The sequence below is a fragment of the Tenrec ecaudatus genome, chromosome 4 (assembly GCF_050624435.1).
Source record: "Tenrec ecaudatus isolate mTenEca1 chromosome 4, mTenEca1.hap1, whole genome shotgun sequence".
Lineage (NCBI taxonomy): Eukaryota > Metazoa > Chordata > Mammalia > Afrosoricida > Tenrecidae > Tenrec > Tenrec ecaudatus.
The window spans coordinates 85,431,734-85,455,902 of NC_134533.1; the positions used below are offsets into that span (position 1 = coordinate 85,431,734).

At 41.2% G+C, this 24,169-nt stretch overlaps 1 protein-coding gene across 2 annotated transcripts in view; it reads right to left on the bottom strand.

Moving 5' to 3' along the window:
- CTSC (cathepsin C) overlaps positions 1-24,169 on the bottom strand; it is a 53,224-nt gene that overhangs the window by 21,989 nt on the left and 7,066 nt on the right. Inside the window, exons 3-4 of one of the 2 annotated variants that reach the window (XM_075546431.1) lie at positions 18,932-19,016; positions 13,309-15,946 (exon numbers count right to left, since the gene is read on the bottom strand). In XM_075546431.1, the coding sequence (XP_075402546.1) occupies positions 15,936-15,946; positions 18,932-19,016 (96 nt within the window). In that variant the 3' untranslated portion in view covers positions 13,309-15,935. Of the gene's footprint in view, positions 1-1,763; positions 1,931-13,308; positions 15,947-18,931; positions 19,017-24,169 lie in introns of those variants that run through there. The other variant, XM_075546430.1, reaches the window with a different exon arrangement.

The following is a 24,169-nucleotide window of genomic DNA, read 5'->3' on the forward strand; positions in this document are numbered from 1 at the left end:
GTGTTGGACCGGGTAACAGAATGATGGAGGTTGGAAGTACGTTTGTCCTCTGCCGTATAGCACCTGGCCTCAGGCGTATGTGGAGTTGGACTCTCCTCCTCGAAGTAGCTAGAGGTTAGATATGGCCTCCTCTCTGTTTACTTAGGGGCTGACCCAGAATTGCATGGGACCAAAATTCACCACATAAGATTGAATAAGCTAAAATAACTATCCTAAACTTTAAAAAAATACACTGTTTGTTTGTTAACTGCTTCCTTCCCCCCAGGAGGTATTTTTAAAGTGCTGCTATGGCATTTTTTTACATGTTGCTTTAAAAAAATCTCATAGCACATTTCTAAAAATACCTCCTGGGGTCTGGCAGTGATTAGCAAACAAAAATAGAAGCTAGATTATGTATATATGCATATGTATAAAGCACACACTTATATATAATTATATATCTCACATAGAACATGTATAATTCATGTATATGAATTTATATGTATATGCTCAGTACAAGTTTTATATAAATATTGCTGATACTCAGTGTTTCATTTATCCCCTTTGTAAACATAAGATCAGCTACTTCAGTAATTAATTAACATTGTGCTAGCTACAGAACATTCTACATAAGGGCTTTATCTCCTGATTCTTGCTAGTTGACTAGTTCAGAATGGCACCCCTTTTTCATTACATAGCTCTAACCTTTAGCCCAAGCTCTCACCTAGATGAATTAACAGATGTAATTTGGGACAAATATGAACTATATTTGTCCCCTATTACAAAAAAATATATATTAAAATATGAATTATATTTGTACCATACTACAAATATATTTATCCCTAGGTCAAATATGAACTATTAGCTGACTTATACCTATCACCTGACATCTTCATTTTCAGAGCTCATTCATCCAGTTCTGTGTGTCAAAGCATATTAGTCAAGTATAGCTGTGTTTCCCAACAGTGGACTCCACATAAATGTATGCTGGTTTCATACGCTTTCACTAGTAATCATGTTGTATAATTATTTGTCGGTCTCTTGGACATGTTTCATCTTGATCTCTGTAATTCTGTCCTGACTGAGAAATGGTTTTCAGATACAGCCTTGTCTGTTAAGATGCTCCTCCGAACTTCAGCAAGAAGAAAGGTCTAGGGGTGGCTCGATCAAAAGGAAGGAACACGCAGGCTGAACATTTCCAAAATTGAGACACTCGTCTCTGGATGGAATTGGAAGGATCTGGAAGGACATGCATTCCCAGGAAACAAAAGTTCTGTGTGGGAGTAGTTGCTCTTAGGAAGAACGTGTCAGGGTGAAACACTGTTTGTTACCAGGAAGAATGTGCAACGTAACTGAGTGGTTCCGCTCCCCTGGGTGTAACCTATATGCCCTTCCTAGCCAGGTGGCTGACCTTCACATTGTGAAGACCTTCAACTTGAAGCTGACCGTATGAACCCCTGACCTTGTTGCTCTGTGTGCATACAGGCTCCTTGTTACCATTGGTTGAGTGGACTACTTGGTGTTTTTCACTTTGTGTTGCCCAGTTTATTCCTCAACCGAACTCTTTTTTGTTGTTGAATTCCCAACAGAAGGAGATTTTCAATGCTGATATTAAAATTTTAAAAGTCCTTTCAATTACATCAGCCAACATATTTTTTTTCTAGAGAAGTTTTGCATGTTCTGAAGAAAAATGCCTCTCAAATAATCAAGAGCGAAATCTCTATGAATTAACACACAAACATATTAAGCCCGAAGTAAATTAAGGTTCCAATTAGATGACTTACATTTGGTGATGATTCTTATGGTGTGCCACATGGACACTCATATGCTCAGAAGTAGTTCCCACCTTTCTTCCAGTGAAACATGCCCAATTCCGGCCCAGTACATCATGCACCCAGCCTGGCATCGTCTCATGGCAATAACTGGTCACCTTAGTGCCCTCTTGTTGGTACTGCAACCAAATAAAGAGAGAAAGGGAAAAGCAAATCACAATTATTCTCAGTGAAACTTTTCAAGCTTTGATTCAAGCAAAATATGCCCCTTTATGTTTGACCTCAGGGACGTGCCTCCACTAGTCAAAATGAAAACTTAGTTCCGATTATTCTGACACAGGAATGAATTCAGAGAAGTGTGAAATGTGACCAATGGCCATAGTCCTGGGGGTCCCACGAGCTCTCTCTGAGCAGTATGCCTGCTCTATCTATGAGTCCGAGTTTTACGTTCTCCCACTCTCTCTAGGACATCGCCTTCTAACACGATCCTTTTCAGAGCACTTGGAAGTATTAGTCAGGCACCACCAATTTTCTAGCCTTGGGATGGTGAAGACTTACTTGCAGGATCCATTAGCCCATTGGTTTGTGTCCATATTTCTTTCAATAGTCATTCTTTTTCTTTCTTCTGGATGGGGAGAGACCAATAGCAGTATCTGTGATGGCTGTTCATGAGCTCAAAGACCCCAGTGGCTAATCCCCAAATTAGGATGTACAGCATTGTCTCTGTGTACCATCTTATACCAACTGATCGTGGTGCCACCCGAGATATGGTTCCTGTCCCTGCAGGCCCAACAACATGTTCCCTCAAGTCACTCGGGCATGTCTCAGAAGCTTTCGTAACTTTGGCCTCCCCACATTGCATCACTAGATTTGTAGATTATTTGAAGCAAAGATGAATACACATAAAGGCCTCTGTCAATTCTCTCTCTCTTTCTCTAGATAGATAGATAGATAGATGGATGGATAGGTGAGTATAACCCTGTTCAGCCTGAGTGTCTATCCAAACCTACTGGTCTAGCAGCACTATTGCAGGAGGGGTGTAAGTAACACTATGCCTGTTTCACTTTCAGTAGTGTCTTCCCCTGCTTCTATTATTTTTGCTAACCTCCCTCTTATTGTATATTGCCTTTTCTCTTTTTAGACTAGTCAGCCATTTAATAGCAGAAGGGTTTTTCATGGCTGATTTTTCCAAAGTAAATTTCTAGGCCTTTCTCCCTAGGTGCCCCTAGAAAGACTAGAACTACCAAACTTTGAGTTAGCAGAGAGCACATTAGAATAACCAACCATTGAGGATCAGCAGGGCAGCCTTCCCAATGACAACGTTCAGAGGGTCAGGAAAGAAGAAGGGACGGACACATGAAGCACAGGGAAGAAGTGAGATAAGCAAGAGCACATTGAAGGGATTGCAATAGATGAGCTGAAACAAACTATGCATGAATTGTTGCACAGAAAACTTGATTATGTGGTTTATAAACCTTCACCTAATTCACAATAAAAAGTTTTTGTAAACTTCACTCTGATAATTTACATTCTAAGAATAGTTGTAGAAAGGAAAGGGAAGTGTACACGACAAAACAATTCTAGGAATGAAGGGAACAAATGCAAACAGAATTTGTGGACAATTGCTGTGGGCAGCCAATCAAATGAAAGGGGTTTCCTAGGCAATGAGACCTGCATCAAGTCTATGTGGTCCTTCTGGCAAAGCTCTCTAGCTTTTTGCTTTGGGTCCTGTACTTGGCTCTCATAATTTGACATCTGATTCTTCAGCTAGCAACCTAGTGCGTGACTTGTTGATGGTGGGTTCCTCAGCCTTCGCCACTCTTGACCCTGAAGTCTGTTGTCTGGCCTGCCAGCCAGTTTCATCCAGCGCCGGCAGCTCCACGTGCCAGGAACCATCCCCAGCCTGATGTCTGACCCAAGAACTTGAGAACTGCCAGTCTCTACAGCTGTGTGAGCCATCGCTTTGGATCTCTCTCTCCATGCATGCAGAATGATAGCTAGCTGCTATAGACCAAAGTTGCCAATTTGAACCTCACTGGTTTCGCGTTGCTAGGGAGTCTACTCTCAAACAAGTAGTGGCACACTGCCTGGCCTTTCTCCTGTGGGCCTGCTGGGTGGTTTCAAACTGTCAACTTTTGGTGAGCAGAGTGCCTTAAGCATTTGTGCTTCCAGGGCTTATTTATCTCATCTAAATGGCATACAATTTTCTGTATTCAAGAGTTGGCAAACTTCTCTTTAAAGGGACTTCAGACTACATAAGGTATATATCACAACTACCCAACTCTGTCATGAATAAGTGAATGTATTCCAATAAATTATTACGAAAAGAGCTGTACCGTTGTGAACCTCTAGACGAAAAAATGGGTGGGCTAACCTGAAAGGTAGAATTACCTTAGGCAGCTGACTCACTTGAGATAGGCCCATATTTAGGAGTATAGTTGAAAATGGAAAAGGTGTAAATTTCAAAAGAGTCAGAATTGAATGCTGGAATTCACCTTTCAGTAAGCTACATGGACTGACATAAGTGTCTGTTATACTACTAATCTGTACAGCTTGTTTATTTTGGTAGTGCAAGACAGTCTGCGGTCCATATAACTACCCCTGTTGAGAATTAGTGTGAATTTATAACTCATTCCTCAAGTTTCTGTTCAAAGCTCAATTTCAGGGCTAATCCATGGCCACACAGTCAAATTAAACTCATGGTAACATTTTAGCATACTGAAAGAAAGGCCTATGACATTTCTATCGTTTCAGAGGGGTGTTCTATGCTAGAAGGCTTAGTTAAAAGTTATTTCTATGAGGGAATTTCAAAATACTTCTGGAAAACTGGAAATGGAAGCTAATGCAAGTTTTTCTGGAACTCTATGAAGCCTCTTCAAATCATGCTGTAGTTTAGGTGCCTTGGGATCCACTTTGACACATTGTGACTCCACGTGACAATGGCTGCCTCTTGGCTGTCCTCTTTACAGAAACAGATCCCTGGTTCTTTCTCCTATGGGCTGACAAACAGTCACATACGGGCAATCTCACATGGCTCCACCATGGAGACCTCTGATTGCTCGCGTGCGCTTCTCATTGGTACTGGCTCTTCCTCCTGGGGTACGCTGCTAAGTCAAGCCAGGCGGGCGGCCCATGTCCACTCTCCACTCATTTAGAAAGCAGTCAGGGAATCGTTTGAGATTTCTTGAGAGTTTGTAGAAATCCTGGCATACACAAAAACTGAAACTATTCTATACAAAAGAAATTGCCCATTGCCGCAAAACAGAAAAGTTAAAAAGTAAAGAAGAGCAAAGAAGTTTATCCCAAATGCTCAAAAACAGGATTGAGTAGATAAAATATTGGTATGCATCATTTAACATCCATAACACTTTCCGTAAAATAGGAGTTTATGTGACTTGGACTTGTGTGAATTCCATTATTTCATATATAGTACCTACATTTGTCTATATTCAACACATAGTAAACCACTTAAAAACTTATCTGGCTCTCTGTTGGCGCCCAAAGCCTTGAGGTTGGAAAACTTACACCTGGTTATCCCTGGGTAAGCAGGGTCCTCTGAAGAGCCTGACTGGAATCAGAAGGGCTGAGAGTTGAAGTGGAGGGGCTGAATTCAAGCAGGTGCCAGTCTGTGATGTGGCTGGATAGGGCATAAACCAGGGGCAGCCATAAAAGACACACCGGCCACAGCTTGTCTGACTTGTCGCTCAAGGAGTCCAGCCAAGAGGAGTAGCTGGGAGAGCTGGGCAGCTGCTAGTTTAGTACAGCAAAAGCAACATTGGCCCCGCCTCCAGGCATCCTTCCAAGTAAGCTCATTGGGTCTGTTCCATAGATATATATGCAATTGGATATTGTCTGAACAGACATACAGAGCACAGACCTGCAAAGGGAGTGCCTAGGTTGTAAACATGATCCATTTTTACTGTGCCTTTAAGAATATGTCTGGATTTTTAACCTAGATCAGTCACGGCTGAGGAAATGCCACTGGACCTGGTTCAAAATGTTAAAGTTACAGTGAAATGGAAAGATAACCCAAAAGGGAAAATCACTGGTCAAAGCCTTGCTAGAAATGCAATTCCCCTTTCACAGGTGGTGGGCAGCGTACACACTGCATACCAAGCACATCTCCTGACCTTGGACTATGAGCATATAGGGCTGTCCTGCTCAGGTGGCGGCCTCCCACTTTAAGATGTTGCTAACGACATCCCTTTGCATTTGTATCACTTGCCCCCTGTCCTGCCCACAATCCAATCTTAAGCATCAGCCCTCGGATAGAACTCTTCCGAACCTTCCAATGGCAGGGCTTCGGCCATGTTTTTCCCACTCCAGGTACCATATCAAATCTGCTCTTGTTTCCTTTACTGGGCCCTCACAGAGCTGGTTTAAAGCACATGTAGAAATTGCCCTTAAGTCAAATGTTCATACCCTCGGGGCCGGCTGTATATTAATAGGAAAAAATATATATGTGATTTTAAATGATGAATGTGTCTTATAGAAGAGAAGTCAACAAACTGGGGTAAGCTACTTGTATTTATTAACATCAATTTAGTAGAGCACACCTTACCGTATACAGCTGTACGGTATTTGTATATTGTATAAGGCTACTTTCACCCTCTCACAGGAGATGTAGTTGTAAAGGAAAACATAAGACCCACAAAGCCAAAAATATCTTTCTCTCTAAGAGCATCTGGTGGTTTCAAACTGCTGACCTTGCGGTTAGCAGCCCAACTTGCAACCACTACCCCACCATGGTCCTCAGGAGGAGCTGCCAGATGCTGTTAATTTTGACCAGTCTGGTATTAGGATAGCAAATGCAGAGAATCGTCATTTAAATAACATATGTGTATTTGGTAGAGCTCTTCCGTTTAGATATTCAACATATACTCATCACACAGTAGGCTCGATGCATTGTGCAAGACGCTGAGCATGCAAGCATCTAAGTATGGAGGTGGCCGCTGCTGCCTTTAAAAAGTTAGAGTTAAATGAAATAAATGTGCAAGTAACTCGTAGCACATGTTGTGGTTGAGCAAGCTAACCATGTTTGGAGAAGCCAAGAAAACTTCCTCATTAAAGCAAAAATCCTGAACACAGATGAGACTGCTTTCCCACGGAGTCAGAGGCATTAGAAGAAATGGGCCCCGCGTGTGGCATCAGCATGGTTTGGCTCACTCCAGTCAGCACAACTTGGCCAGAGTTCTAAGCCTGATGTGAGCTTCTCGTCAGAGGGGAAGGATGGCCTGTTATCGTCAGTGGACAGGGGGAATTACCACTGGACCCTAGCTCATTTCCCCACTGTTATTTACCATGCTTATTTGTTCCAAGATTCTGTATGCATCAACAATCGTGTAGAAGTAGGACGGTCCACTCACTCTAAACTTCAGAAACATTTTTCAAGTTAAACCTAAATCTTAGAGGCTCAAGAGGCTCTAAGAATAATATTGTTCTGGGGTGAGGGAGAGGGAGATGGGGAGGGAAAAGAGGCCTAAAACAAGAGGCAGTACACCATGGAGGTGACCCTGACTCACAGTGAGCCTGTACGAAACAGTCCAACTGCCTCGCTGGGTTTTGTAAGGCAGTAGGTAAGCTTTCTGGTAGCAGACTGCCAAATCTTTTCTCTAGAAAAGCAGCTGGTTGGTTCAATCACTGACGTTTTTGTTAGTAATCAGATGCCTAACTCCCGAGTTACCAAGCAGCTTGAATTTACAACCAGTGCCCTCTAGAACCAAGCATTCTTCCCAAGACTGCACCCCACTACTCATGCTCTGTCTTCCTTGCAAAGAAACACGTTGGTCAAAAATACCAAGGAGAGATGCTGAAAAATTAAGGAGCAAAAGTTTTAAACCCCAATTTGGAAAAGGATTTCAGTTCTATTATTTGATCATCAAAAAAAGCCTTGGGATAAAGCACTGCAAACAAAAGGAAGCGGAAGGATTCAAATATTGGCTTACAGGCTACAAAAGTCATTGTTTGTCCTCTATATCTTTAAAAGAAATCCTGCAGTCAGACGGTTAAGTGCACTGCTGCTAACCCCAAAGCTGGTGGTTCAAGCCCACCCAGCATCTCCATAGGAGAATGACCTTGCCGTAGGTTGCCATAAAGAGTGTACAGCCCTATTGGCAGTTCTGCTATGTCACATGGAGTTGCTACAGTCGAAACTGACTTGACAGCACCTAACAACAACAATGCTTTAAAAAGATAAAGTGACCCTCGTGAGTCAGTTCCATATGGTCAGCGAGCTCTGTAAAGACTAAACTTTTAAAGGAGCCCTCATGACCACGGCACTGTTGGGTAAGCCTTGGACGGCTAACCACAAGATTGGCGGTTCAAACCCATCAGCCATGAAATATGGAGACAGATGGAGCTGTCCGTTCCTGCAGAGATTTACAGCGACTCGATAAAGAGTCACTATGCGTTGGGATGGATTTGATGATAGTAGGTTTGTTTTATTTTGAATTTTAAAGGCCATTATGCCCATTGGTTATATCTACTTCAGTCTTGGTACTGCTCATGCTAAGGCTTTGATAAAGGAACATGGTACAGATTTAGACTCCCTAAGTGGAGACTCCACTCTGCCACGTACTGACTGTGTGATCCTGAGTAAGTTACTTATCCTCACTGTTGTTTCATGTTCCTCATCCTTACAACAGAGGTGACAGTAATGGACCCCCACCTTATAGGTTAGGCTTATATACAGCAACACAATCAACATCTCCCCCAATCTATCAGGTTGTTCTCTCCAGAAGGACATTAGCATCATGGGAACAGGAATGTTCATGTATCCAGTACCTAGGAAAGTGTTTAGCACTAAAAAGGAATTGGTCCTTATATGAATGAGATCTAATCTCCTATAAGAGAAAATGAATTACAAATGCCAAGTCTTGCTCCAAAGATAACAAAATTAATTGAAGTATATATATGTATGTATGTATATACATATATCTACACACTCTGCTTAGTAAAAGTGTGGTTCAGCCAAGACTTTGTTGTTGTTAGATGCTGTCCAGTTGCTGCTTCTCCATAGGAACCTCATCTCACAAATTAGAACTGTCCTGTAAGGTTTTCTAGGCTGACATTCTTTTCTCCTATGGAACAAGGACATTACAAAACCCGATTCCCTCTTGAGTTTGCCATTATTTCAGACCAGTCACTTTCCTATCCACACCTTATTTTGCCTCTCTGTAAATTTTGGGTGAACCAGAAGTCCTGATGGCCCAGGGAGTGATCCATTGGACGGATAACTGTAAGTTCAGCAATTTCAAACCACCTGCCCCTCCACAGGAGAAAGACAGAGCCCTATATGCCCGAGAAGAGGAGGCTGTCTCAGAGACCTTCAAGACAGGTCGACTCTGTCCTGCAAGGATGCTTTAAGTTGGAATCGATTTGATGGTACTAGACTACCAGAATGAATCCAATTTGTCTTTGAAGAAGCACAGTCACAATGTTCTTTAGAAGGATTTCCTTAATAGGATTTTGTAGTTGATTTCATTTCTTGAGACAGGCTGTGTAAATATCTATCATGTGTTTCTGTAAAAAAACAAACACAAAGCAAACACATATCTCCAGATTCCTTATCCCTCAAACCTAAATAGTGGCCTGAATGGCTTATAAAAAAAAAAAAGGGAGGAAAAGAAAAACTGACATTGACTTGGAGTCTTTCAGGACAAACAAGTGCATCTCAAACAAACAAAAGAGTGGATGACAAAACATCATCTCAAGTACTCTGGAGGCCACGTTATCAGGAAAGACCATGCCAGAAGAAGAGCAAGCTGGAGTAAATCATAGAGCAGCGGTTCTCAACCTGTGGGTTGCAACCCCTTTGGGGTCATTCCAATTCATAACAGTAGCAAAATTACAGTTATGAAGTACCAATGAGAATAATCTTATAGTTGGGGGAGGGGCGGGGGATCACCACAACCTGAGGAACTGTATGAAAGGGTCGCGGCATTAGGAAGGTTGAGAACCACTATCATAGAAGATTGGTAAGAAAGAGAAAGACCTTCCATGAGATGCATTAGCACAGTGGCTGCAACCATGGGCCCACACATTGCAATGAGTGTGACAGGGCCACAGTGCCCGGGCGTCTTTCATGCTGTCATACGCAGGGCTGCTGAACCGGAGCAAACTTGAGGGTAGTTCGCAACAATAAAATCTCTAAATGCAATTGACTTATGCCTACTCTTATTTCAACAAGTAGGTCATTTTATAAAATTTAAGAAAGTGACAGTCTAGTATTTAGGATTTAATATCTGTTGATATGCTTTTTCAACATGCCATTAATTGCTATACATTCTCAAAAGGCCCATTCTTCAATTTCTGGTTCACTGAATCAACTTTTCAATTCCATCCCCGATGGCAGAGTGAGTTGCTCATTGCGCCGCTAATCACAACGTCATGTCGGTGGTTTGAGAACACCCGTCACTCCAAGGAGAAAGATTAAGCTGTCTGCTCTTGTAAAAATCTGAACAACCTCAGACACCCAACAGGGCAGTCCTGCTCTTTCCTATAAAGTTGCTAAGAGTTAGAATCAGCTCAATGGCGTTGGGTTCTTCTTTCAGGAGAATTAGCCAATTGAAAAATAGAATCGGTTGGGTCATTTATTTTTCTTGTATCTCTTAGTTAATTGTTGTTGAAGAGGAAGAGGGATCAATTAAGGCTTATCCCATAGTTTTTCCACTGAAGAAAATACTTAGCAAATATTTCAATACTAAATTCAGGAAATTCACTGGCTAGGAGAGAGGCAAAGTTTAATAAAAAGAACTTTGGCCTTTAAATTCCAGTTCTATCACTCATTTATGTATTCTTTAGCGAGTTATTAACTAGTGATTCTCAGTTTCTTCACCTGAAAGTAGGAATGATGCCTGTGTTTTATTGGATTTTTATAAAGGATAGAGATAATATGGAAAGTTATAAAATCTATGTGACAAAACCCTAAATAATAATATGAACATTACCATCAGTTATAAGTGGGAGTCAAGCTTATTTGAATCTTTATTCGTGTCGTAGAAGAACTTAAACCCTAACACACTCTCAACTGAGCAAGTAACAATAACCTCTCACAATGAACCCTCTCTTGCCAACTCAAAAGAAAAAGCAAAACCATTCAGCAAATTCCGGTGTATAGAGCCTCTCCTCCCAAAGACAGCATGAAAAGATTAATTTTTGGAATATTGTTAAGAAAATATTATAATTTCTATTTCTACACAATAGGAAAATAAAATGGAAAATACACTTTATTTAATATAGAAACTATTGCCTATATGGTTCAGATGTGGTCAGAGAGTTCCTTCTCCCATACAATGTGCCAGGGTGCTAAGTAACTATGCAATGGTGACACTTCATTAACTTTATTCCCTTTTATAGGTTAACCTATTTAAATGATAAATGGAGTCCATGGCTTAAAATAAGTCCTGAAAATAATTTGGAATTTCCAAATAATGATGTAAACATTGACGGCAAATCTTCCATTTTCTCCATTCCTAACCAGAGCTCAGCCCACGGTGCTTTCAATATTCTTCACCAGAAACCACCATTTAAACGTGTCCGTTTTGGTCCCCCTGTTGAAAGTGCCATGGACTGCCAAAAGGACAAGCAAATACGTCTCTTGGAAGATGTATGGCCAGCAAGCTCCTTACAGGCAAGGATGGCAAGACTTCATCTTACACACTTTGGACAGATAGTCAGGAGAGACCAGTCCCTGGAGACGGAGATCATGCTCAGTAAAGAGAAAGGGCAGCCAAAAAGAGGAAGTCCTTCAATGAGACAGATGGGCACTGTGGCGGCAACCATGGACTCAGGCACAGGAATGATTGTGAGGATGGAGCAGGACCGAGCCATGTTTCATTCTGTTTTGTGCCGAGTCCCTATGGATGGGAACTGACTACATGGCGCCTGACAATGACAACAGCCTGAGCTGTCACCCATGATAAGGAATAGAATGTTTTAGAAAGGTGTTTTGAAATACTTCCGTCAAAATACATTAGAAAAATTCTAATGTTCAAACTTATCAGTAATCAAAATTATTTCTTGGTAGCAATCTTACACAAACCCATGTATTAATGAAGCATGTTATTTTGCTTTCAAATTATATCATCATGAGATAAATTTTGGTAGGACATCCTTTTGTACCATTAATAAAATAAATGTGATATTACTAATTTAATCACTTAATATTACTTCACATGATTTATAGCAAGCATATTAGCATAACAGTCCATGCCTATGTTTTTTAGAATGTGAATATTCATATTGTGGAATGCATAATAAGAATATCTAGAAACCCAAGTCCAGCCTACACCCAGAAAAGTCACAATTTCAGGAAAGAATACTATGCAGGAAGTTGAATAATTTAAAGATGAACCATAAATCTAGAGTTAAGATATTAAAACAATTTAGAAAAAAAATGACTAACTGGATATCTTGCCAAGCTCTCCAGGGAGGACCATATCTTTTCTCAGAAAGAAACAAACATCCCTAAGTCATTTGCTGGTATTAGATCGAGTTTTCTGCGCACTAGCTAAACCGAACTATTTATTTAAGAAGTTTGGAGTTCAGCGAGTTGTGAAATTGCCAGGAAACTGTGAACAGCAGTTGCAACTAAGTGGCTTCCATACTTTTAATGAAAGACTTTGTGGCTATGTTTTAAAATTGAAAAGCAATGGCCAAAAAGTTACTCATTCCTTGTCCTGAAGAGTTTAAACCAGTATGTGCTCCAGGATGAGAGCTCTGGCTGCGGTGTGTGTCATGCCACTGACTGCCAGCACTGATCTGACTTGTCCAGCTGGCTGGGCGGGTGACCCCTTCCTCTCTCACCGCTCCATGTGGGTCCCTCCCAACGCTGGCTCTTCCCTGATAGGAGGATTGTCCTTGAAAGTGCTCCCCAGCTAGAACTTCCAAACAACACCCAGGGTTCAGAAGATAAGCTCTAAGGATAGCTAGGAGACTGGCAACATCGCACTCAACAAAGTAATCAACGGTCCTTGGCCCATTCGTTATTTATTTACTCATCAACTCTTAAATTTGAAGGCTTAAAGAAATCTTATGCTTGTGCTCTGAACTGCACTAAACAGAACTGAGGCACAACCTTCATCGGCCCGATGGGGTTCTTCTCCATGCTCTAGGAACCACTGCAGGCATGAAGCGCACCATTTCCCTTGAATGGACAGGTAATGTGGTTTTAAATCATCTTGAAAGTTAAACCAAAACTCTTTTTAACTTGGAACCCTAATTTGGACCTCTCTCCTCTGCTGTTGAGGTGATTTGACTCAGGAACCCTATGAGACAGAGTAAAAGTCCTCTGCAGGGTTTGTGAAGAAGTAAATATTTAGGGAAGCAGACTGGCCCATCTTTTCCCCATAGCTGGTTGGTTTGAACTGCCAACCTTCTGGTTAGTATCCCAATGCTAAATCCACTGTGCCACCAAAGCGCCATCTGGGTCTCCACAGACATATCAGCTACGTCATTCAACAAAGCTCTAAGGACACAAAGACCAATGCTAGGGTTTACTTAACTGAAGTCAATCAAGCGAGACAATTACAGCACCAAGAAGCATTATTCCATTGACAAATATTTATTGAGGTCTACTATTTGCCGGGTGTCATGCTGTACATACATACAGAATAAAACAGTTTACAATTCAAATATGATCTCTGCTCCAGAAGCTTCACGGACAGGGGGTAGAGAAACATTATCTCATTATTACACTCTGGGCCATTCTAACACAGATATCGGCAACCTTATGCCCACCACTTCATCTCTTCTATAATCAGAACAACCATTTAGATGCAAAGGGAACCACCGAGACAGAAATTTCAAAATCTAAAGTAGAGAATAACTTCAGTAGAGGGAATGTCAATTACATGCTCAATACACTCTTATGTAATGCTAGCTTCAGCACTCAGCCTGAGAAGATACGACTCTTCTGAATTCAGGAGGCCAGAACGTGGGTATTTGTAGAGCACAGACCCTAAGGTGATGTTAAGGGCTCAAAAGAGTTCATGGAAAATGGAATTTAAAGATAATGGAATTTTTCTCCAAACTTGTGGAAGCCCTCTGGTGTAGCAGCATTCCTAATTCATGCTTGCCGAACCCAAACCCAAACTTGCTGCTGTCATGTCGATTCCAACTCACCTAGAATTATTTTTCTGTAATCTGGAGTACTTGTGAAAAGACAAGCAGTTCTTGTTTCGTTTACAAGGACCTAGAAAATTGGATGTGCACTGGGTGTTGAAGGGATCAAGACAGATATAGGAACGTTAGGACTGGAAATGGATGACATGCTATCTATCCAACATTCACATGGCAGCCAAGTAAATAAAGTTACCTGCAATGGGAACTCAGATCATGACTCTTTCCCCTCTAATGGAGAGGGCAGGGAGAGTTTGACCCAGGAGGTGGGATCCAGGCAGGTCCTAAGTGATGAAGAACGTGTCAGTTCCGGAGGAGAAGACCTGTATAGTGGTTATGTGGAGGACTGCTAACAGCAAGATCAGCAGTTCAAAACCACCAGCCAACAATTCGGGAGAAAGCTGAGGCTTTCTACTCCTACAAGGAGTTATAGTCTTAGAAACTCAGAGGCAGGGAGTTAGTGAGAGGTAAAGAGAAAAAAATAGTGTCCAAGTTTTTATATCATATTTGTGAAGTATAACATGTTCAGAATAGCACATCGGAACTTCTCAGATGGTATAAGAAGTCTGAATGAATAAAGCAAGAGCAGTAAAGTGCTCATTCGTGAAAAATTTCTTCCATCAGTCCCGGATGCAGAAGAAAAGGAATCACCTAGGTAATATGGTCCGCGTGTAGTCTCATAGTTGAGGCTTCTCAGGACTGGGGGCTGCTGTTGTCAGTCACCCAAGAGGCAAGTCAACCTCATGGCAGCCCCAGGAGATTAGAGCAGTGACACGCTTTCCTTTGAAACCAGGAAAATGCGAGAAAGGAAATCAGTCACTGTTTCGCAGGAAGGGACTAACAGACAGCCATCCTTGTGAATAATAGTGTGAGTGAGAGGTCAGTTTGTCAGAAGCACTTAATTTGGAGTTTATAAAGCTCCCCATTCAATTTTTAGAAGGATCAAGGGAAGGGGAAGGTAAACTTTTACCTGGACTGAAAGGACCTTGGTTTAGAGAGTGATTTGGAAGCTTGGGGAAGCGAGCCCAAGCTTCCCGCCAATAGTTCCCTAAGATCTCAGTAGCAGCTAATGCAAGTCAGACTTCATTAAACTAACATTCATGACACCCATGGGCTGAAAATCACCAGGACACTCGACTCAAATGTGACCCAAATACCCCAAGTTCTTTGTGAAATGGTTATTCTTTTGTTCTTCAGTTACAAGGAAGACCTGAAACCTGAAAGGCTAAAACTAGAGTTTCCATATTTACCGTCCTGTGATTGGAAGCAAAATGCTAATCAGTCCGAGCCTCATTTGACCTCTTTGTAAAATAGAGTTGCTATTATCTATAGGATGGTTTTAGTAAGGCAAAGTACAGCAAATTCTTAGCACAGAACTTAGCACCTACTAAAAACAGATAATTATCCACGCCATCTTCATGAACAAGGACCCTGTCGGCCTGCTACCTTCATGAGGTCGGCCACCTTTCAAGAGTGCTGCAAAGGACCATCCAGCCATCAATAACTGAGAGTTGTGTATCGCAAGGGATAGCTCATTTTCTCCATACCATAGGTTCTGAGGTTCCTCCAGGTAACAAAAGAAAGACAAGGCACTCGGGAATGAACAACTTATCTGATACGATGAATAAAATGAAATCTTAATATTTAAAAATCATAATCCTGAAAGATCATTTCCATGCAGGCGTATTCAAAAGAATTAAAAAAATAAGTTAACACGTTGCGCAGATTTCCTTTGATTAAAAGGCTGACTGGTGAAGCCATTAAAGACTTCCTTTTTTCCAGAGATATACATTTTTATGTGTTCCTGCGTAGTTTCGGGTTGGTTCACATTCCAAAGTGGTGATCACTGCTTTTCAAGGAAGTGTTCCGGAGGGCAGCTGCCTTCGAAGGAGGTCACGGCGCTCCTTTGAAATTTCTGTGCAAACAGAAACTGCCGAACAGACTGTAGCTGCGAGGCCTCTGCTAGTTGCCAGAGGTACCTAGGTTGTTGTGCTGCGCTGCCTCAGTCACAAAGTCTGTCCTTTGGTGGCTGGGTGGCTTTAAAAGAGCGCCTCAGCAGATGCTCTATTTAACAACTACAAGACAATAAAAGCCAGGGTTATAAGCTAATAAACACTGGTGCATTCAAGTACAGTTACATTTTTCTACCTCTGGGATTTGGGGGGCTGCCCTTGTGCTACTTCCAATCCAGGCAGGCATTTGGGCGGGGATTTGAGCAATTGGGTAAAATGGAAGGAAGTCTATCAGTGTCCTACTGCTGGTTAGAGGTAGTTGTACTGTACGGTCCATCCCAAAGGTGACATGTTGCGAAGCTTGTGTCTCTTAGGGCGTCTATAAAGTGGGGCAAGGCTTTTAGGTGTATTTACTGTTTCCTTTGGAAAGGCGTGGTTTTCGGTCATAGAGAATGTTCAATGAGTAAATGACTTCAGGAAACACAGTACAAGCACATGACCTTGAGTTACTCCATTACCACAGGTATGAATGATTACCTCCTCCATTCTCCATCGCTCAGGCTTCTAAGCAAGTATGCACAGCCAGTGTAGGGGTGCCTATGTCTTCAAAAGTTTCACTCATTCAATTTTTAAAAAATGAGAAGATAAAATGAGTGTTTTCCCTGCCTTGTTCCACCTATCCTTCCTCTAGAGTCCACTGGTACAATGTGACCCACATAATTCTTTTGGAAAAAGCTAGCATATTTCGCAAAAGATTGTCAGCAATCAGTGTTTCCACATGCATTCCATTTATGAAAAATGGTTACATCACCAAAAAATGACAAGCATAAAATGATTTGGTCATATTAATCAGTAATGTTCAACATATTAATTAACATTCAGTAAAAAGTGATTTGAGAAGCCAGTATTTTTCCTATGCTACTAAGACATTCATAAAAAGCTGACATTCTCAAGCAGAAAGCTTAAGCATCATTTCCTGCACAAGTAGCCAACATGCATAAGAAGCACATGCAGATGCACTTGAAAATGGACTTTTATTGCATAAACCTAAAATAATTTTGAAATCCATTTAGTAAACAGGCTAACTCTACCAACCTAGGTATATTGTCATGTATCACTCACACATTCTAAACGTGGGCTTCGTCTTCCTTAGCTTCGTCTCACCAGGAGCTAGACTATTTGTCTCATTTATAGTATGAACACCAGGGCTTATCTTGGATACGAGCTGGAGAGTGTCCCAATGATAATGAAAAGTGAAGGCATTTAGGGCAGATTTTTGTAATCTGTCTTATGAGATTAACTTACTTTCCTGTAGGAAAAAATAAAACTGATTTTGGGAAAAGTTGCTTATGATGCTTTCCTCCCAAGATACCCACCATAAAACATGATGAAGATTCTGAAAAGTCCTACAATGAGATGATTTGACATGATTTACATTTTTTCAACTACTGAAAAGAATTCAGGAGATGGTTTATTATGTTCAACTCTAATGCTCACTTTGACTGGTGATTAGGGTTGCTTCAATTTTTTTTAAAGTTCCAGTGTGCGTTATAAAACCTAAAGGGTTCTTTCACGCACATCACTAACGGTCGTTGTCATTAGAGTACTGTGCTCTCTAAGGGACAGAACATTTAGCTATAGTTTAAACGAAGCCTTTAGAAGGGGGTTATTTTGTTCCACCTAATTGTTTCAAGGTGACTAGATCCAGGGAAACAACAACAACAACAACAACAACAACAACGGACAGGTTTCATGATCTATTACTTTTCCCTTGAAACATCTTCTTTCAGGAAGTCATCAAAATTAATAAGTCTACCTTGTTTTCCAAGTTGAACATATCCTGTTTCAAAATTAGTAAACATTAGATGTCTTGGAACTAGTGACCTTGGGGTTGTCTTGGAACTGTTTAGCCGAGTTTTACTTTTAAACTTTAAAATGACTTGAATACGAACTGCTTTTTAATACAAACGTTGTCCAGTCAGAAAGTGTTGTCTTGATGTAGCAGTGCAGCTTCCGCCAGCACTTCTCTACAACATTGTGTCTACACACTTTCAGAACCCTCGTTACAGTGGGGCGCTCACAACACGCTCAATGGTATGTTTCCCAGTTACAGGTGATCTCGGAAACGTGCATAGCAAGCTGCTAATGGGGTTTGCAGTTGTTTATTTTCAACATTTGGGGGGAAAATTTCTAAAACTCTACATGAAGAAGTGGCCCAGCTGATAAGCAATTCTGACCTGGAAGTTGTATGGACCACGACTGGTCCATTTAACATTTGGCAAAACTGAAATGAAAGTGAGGGCATGGTGTCGGTTCCTTTTCTCATATCTCACTTCTCAGATGTCAGGGGCCAGTGACGTATAAAGAGAAAGAGTGCTAATTGAAATGCAAAGAAGCATAAATTTCCATCAACTAGCCACTCATTTTTCCATCATAATTTGGACATCTAATCTTATGGGTTCAGAGAGAACCATGATTTCAACTCCTGAGATGGAGGAAAATGTAGAGAGCATGCGATCCTTCTCTTTCCAGGCAACATTCCACGTTGTGAATAGAGCCGGTTGCAGAAGGATGGGTGGTAGCACAACAGGGTAAGTGACGGGTATGCCCCTTTCTCTGGAAAAGCCATCTTCTGGACTGGAGAACCATCTAAATTGGCAGGGCCTCACACGAGGATTTTCTCTGAAGGGAGGGAGTCCTCATGAAAAATATAAGCAACCTATAGCAAAACAAGTTCTCTCTGAACCCATTTAAAACCATCTTCGTGCCTTTATATGTTAAGGATATGGACTGAATTTGAGCCAATCTTTATTTAAGTGAGCCACTGCCTCTTAGGTTCTGGTCTATTTGAAGAGCACTTGAAGCGTCTGTTTGATGTGTGTAAACAGAACATGTAAAAGTGGTGGTGGGGGGCAGGAATCGTGCACAATCGCCCAGGCAGGTAAGTAGCAGCAGATAAGCAGCCTCAAGCAAGCAGCCAAGAAGAAAGCCACCCTCTTTTCAGGCGGCCTTCTTTCTGCTAAATGATCAAATATTAATATGCAGAATCCACCAGGGAAAAAAACGCTTGCTTATAGAAGGAATTAAAAGTAGTTCAATGGAGCTCACCCAGTTTGTTCCTCGGATGTGGCAAATCATATATTCCCACCGTTCCCAGCTGCATGAATAACTGACTGATAAAATCAGTGACGTCCTATGAAAAGTTTACAATGGTACACTGAGTCATTCAGTACACTGACATTAAGAATCTCCATGAAAAGTCAAAAGATGAAAGCATATGATAACATGCATTCAGTGCTAAATTTCAGATACTTCCCTTCAATTAAAACACTCTTAAAAATCTAGGTCACTTTTATAAAGAAAAATATAATTGTGAGGCACTGACTCTGTTCATGAGTGTGTATATATAAAAAAGTAGAGCTACCGCAGGAACAAAATCCAAAATTTTATATCTTAAAAAATGAACCTGGAAGGCAGTGTGGACGAAATGGCAGAAGATGTTCAAATTTATCCTTAGAGTAACATGATAGATTTCTGGCTGGTCTGGAAAGCTTGACATTTAGAAGTTAACAGCACATAGAGAATGGTTACTGGACCCTTTGGTGCGGATTTCTCAACACATCAGTCTTGTCCTGAGTTGTAATCAGCTTCACAGACATTTGTGCCAATGTTTTCAGGGACACTGGTATTGATAGCCCCACACAAAGGCTCAAAAATCAATGCGCAAAATTTCCCCGAGTGTTTCCAAGAAACTCTTCTACCTAACCAAGCCCCAGTGTCCTTCGGCTGCATCTTTTTCAGCCCTTGTGTAGCTGAATCTTCCAAGTCAAATGAGTTCTTTGTCTTAAGCTCCCTTTTCCAATCAGTTTCTTTTACTCCTTCTGAGAAACTATAGGGAAATGAGAAAAGGTTAGAAAGCCTATTTAGTTGGGAAGGTGGGTTTTTTTTTGTTTTGTTTTTTTTGTATTTTTGAGTTTTGTTTCACATGACATCTTTCTTCTGGGCAATTAGTAAGAGGATATTAAATGTTCAATTAGGAGCTGAAAGGTTAGTGGCTCAAAGGCACTCAGAGGCACCTCAGAAAAAAGGCCTGGCAATCTGCCTCTGAAAGGTTGAAGCCATGAAATCTCCACGCGGCACAGTTGTACTGACACGCAGGATCACCAGGAGTTTAAAATGACTCAATGGTGATGATGGGTGCTGGAGTTGACGGGTGCTGGAGTTGGGTTTCGATCTGCTTGGTCCAGAGAAAGACTGGGCTTTCTCTTCGCGTTCCAGTCACAGTCTCGGAAACCCACAGGGGGTTGCTATGAGTCAGCATCGACTCGATGGCAGGGAGGTTGGTGTGTTGTGGTACGACTTCACGTTACACAGCCATCATCTACATCATTAACCCAACATGGAGTCCTTCGTGCTGAGCTCATGTCATGAAACCAGTCAAAACCAAATTAACATTTACCAATTTCCTGTTAATCAGAATCTCCCCAATATCTGTTTTTAACAAAAGATAGCAGGTTAGACTGTATTCCAAGTCAATTAATCCTTGCCTGCCATCTGAGTAACTAGGTTTCCCATAAGCTTGTCAGGGTGATACCGTGACTCTTTTCTTGTTCTTTGGAAGGTGCAGTCTGGCTTTCAGCCTGGATGCTTCCCGATTTCCAAATCTCTAAATAAAACTTTTGCATTCTACAGAGTAACTCAGTGAAATGCGCTCTTTTAACATCATGCTCAATATAGAATATAAAGTGTATAAAACAAACAAAAAATAATATTAATAACCTTTTATCCTACCACCACAATAAGACAACCATGATTAAACATTTTTATTCATTGTGTTTCCTTGCACTGCCCTTAGGTAAGCAGTCAGCTGATTTTCATTTGCAGGTACAGTTAAGTAAGGCAAACGTGTTGGAGGGTGCCAAAGACATACAACCACACCTGGATGCCCGCTACTCAATGTAATGGGACCTTTCGTTTGGCCAGGCACAGCAGTTTAAAAAGAAAATTGAATCTGAATGCTTAAGAATAGGTCTGCTTTGCCCCAGGCCTAATATTCCTTAATATTTCACAGAAGTTGGTTTTCAATGTGAAAGGTCCCCTCCAGGAGGGACCCTGCTTGCTGGTGAGTTTCCATCCCCTTGCTTGGTTGAGAAAGTGCAAGTAACAAAATACAAACTTAGTGTTTCCTGTGCAAACCTCTACGGGTCCAAGTTTCCACCTAGCCTGATGTTCTATACCCAGATCCTCTATCCGTACTCTACCACCCATTTCTCAAAGCAGTTAAAGCCAAAGGTGGAGGAAACTCATAGGAGTTTGTTGGGGAATGAATTATGTCTCCACAACATGATGTGTTGAAAGCCTGGTCCCTGTACTTGTGACTGTGAGCTTCACAGGGGTAGGGATGGTGGAGGTTTTTGTTTTGGGGGAGAAAATTATAGAGGCCACACTGAATAAATCCTGATCTCTTCGTTTCTTACAAATCCAAGAACTGACAGGGAAATAATAGGGGTCACATTCTCACAAGGAAATAGGTTGAAGCCAACATTGAGGATCTCTTTAAAAGCCAGGACATTAGTGGGACTACCAGAACTTAGAGACGCAAGAGACGACCTTCTCGAAAATGCAGAGAGAACAGAGTCCTGTACATGCCTGAAGTTGGCTTACGAGAAAACGCATGGCTGTTTGTCGAGACCATCCACATTATGGGGTTTTTTTTACGGCAGCCCTGGGAAAGGAAGACAAACCCAAACCATGAAAAATGCGGATCTTTTAGGGGGAGATCGGAATAGAAAGAAAGGAAACAAGTTTAGAACAAATAATATTGTTCTCACAATTGCTTCCAAGGGAGGCTAAAGCCTTGTTGTACTCCATGATGCTCTCCAGGGACAGGAGGCAGAGCAGGGGTCTGAGGAAACATGCACCAGGTGGCAACTGCTCAACACTGTAGCCGGAGCGATTCAACAATATGATGAAAGGCTATTGGAAGAAGATAGAAGGAAGCACACAGTAGGGTCAGGTATGAATCAAGGGAGATTCAAAAATCCAACTGCTTTGAAGAATAACCATATATGTAAGCGGCGGTATACTTCAAAAACAATTGCCAGATTTGTCTGTAATGGCAGGAAACTGACTAGGCAGTGTTGTCATTTAGATAAGACATGCCATGTTCAATAGTCGTTACTGCTTAAGTTTTGGTGATTCTTTATAAAAAAAAATTACTTTAAAAATACTTCCTAAGCTTATAGGGTAGATTCAGTGTATCACTGAAAAGTCTCTCAAGAAGTACGGTGGTGGTTTTCTGAAGATAAACACCCTAACCAGCATGATTTCCCCAGAATTTTTGGAAACACCCTGTCATTTGTAGGAACATTCAGCAAACTCCCACATGAGCAAATGTCACCCAAAGTGTTTGACTCACTTATCATCTAAAGTCAGTTTCACCTTATCGCTTATCCTTGATAAAAATCTGTGTCCATCACACTTTGAGTTAAACATGCAAAAGGAACAAGATATCTTATCTCTGTAAAAATGTTTATCTGAAACTACTGCATTCTGGGAAGAGAAATTTTTAAGCCAATTATCGTATGTATATTCTACTTTGCTTATTGAATCTTCTTTTTTTTAAGTTTAACTGAAATAGTGCTGGGGCAGCCTTATTTCTAAGAGGAAAAGTGATAAGAGGAAGCTGACTTTAGATAATAAGCAAGTCAAACACTTTTGGTGACCCTTGCTAAAACAAAGTTTGCCGAATCACAAACTGTTATGTAGCTATTTACTTAATACGACCCACCTAGTCATAGCAAGAGCATCCTTGTTCATCACAAATACCTTCTTCAGAAGCACCAAAGACAACTATACATGGACAGCTGTAGATGGAATACACAGAAATCAAGTTGACTACATCTGTGGGAAAAGACATGAAGAAGTTCAAGATCAGCAGCTAAAACCAGGCTAGGAGCTGATTGTGAACAGAACATCAATTGTTCATATGTAAGTTTACGTTAAAGTTGAACAAAATACAAACAAGTTCTCAAAAGCCAAGATGTGGCCTTGTGCCTACCCAATGTGAGTTACAAGAACAGCTTTGATGCACGGAATACGAATGATTGAAGATCTAATGAGCGATGGGAAGACATCAAAAACATCATTCATGAAGAAAGCAAACTCATTAAAAAGGCAGGAAAGAAAGAAAAGATCGACTCTTAGTTGTCGAGTAGCTAAGGCAAATGGAAGAAATAATGAAGTCAAAGAGCTGAACAGAAACTTTCCAAAGGAAGCTTGGGAAGACTAAGGGAAATACTATAATGAAATGTGCAAAACCTTAGAGTTAGAAAAAGAAAAGAGAGCAAAGAAGAACGTGCTTGGCATATCTTAAACTGAAAGAACGCAAGAAAAAATGCACACCTCAACTTGCAACAGGAAAAGGTTCTACATAAAAAATATTAAATGACATAGGAAGCATCCGAAGAAGATGGAAAGAGAGCCAACGGTAACAAAGGAAGAAAGATAAGCTTGCACTGAAAGAATCAGCCAAAGCAATGCTCCAAGAATTGGGACGGAACACCAACTGAAATGTTCCACCCAACAAGCTCAAGAAGCATTGGAAGCATTGACTTGGAAGCCAGCACTGGGCTGAAGAAATCTATATTTGTGTCCATCCCAAAGAAATGTGGCCAAACAGAATGCTCCAATTATGGAACAAGATCACTGACATCACAAGCAAGTAAAATTTTGCTGAAGATCGTTCAATAATGGTTGTAGCAGTACACCGACAGAAAGTTGCCAGAGGGTCAGGCTGGATTCGGAAGAGGACATGGAAAGAGGAATATCATTGCTGATGTCAGATGACATCAGAGAACAACAGAAAGATGTTTACTTGTGTTTGGTTGACTACGCAAAGGCATTTGACTATGTGGATGATAACAAACTATGATTAGCCTTGAGAAGAACAAGAGTTCCAAACACTCAGCAGTTCTAAATCACGGGTTGCTTCAAGGGAGGAAGATTACGCTCTCTACTCGTGTAAAACGTCAGTCTCAAAACCCCACAAGGGCAATTTTAGTCTGTCCCGTAGAGTTGCTATGAGTCTGAGTCAACATGATGAACCCGCTTTCACTTTAAGACATTTTGCTCTCTTGCTCTGGACCCTACACCTGCCTGACCTCTGGCTTTTGGGACTCCAGCAGCAGTTGGTCACCTGATCTGATCACAAGCTTCCAAAGGCTTGTAGATGAAGAGGCTCCTCCAGACAAACCTTTGAATTTGGGATTTGGTAAATCCCAAGCTCCTTAGTTCATGAGTCTTTTGATATGTTGAAACTAATTGTGGAATCCTGGGACAGGAAAG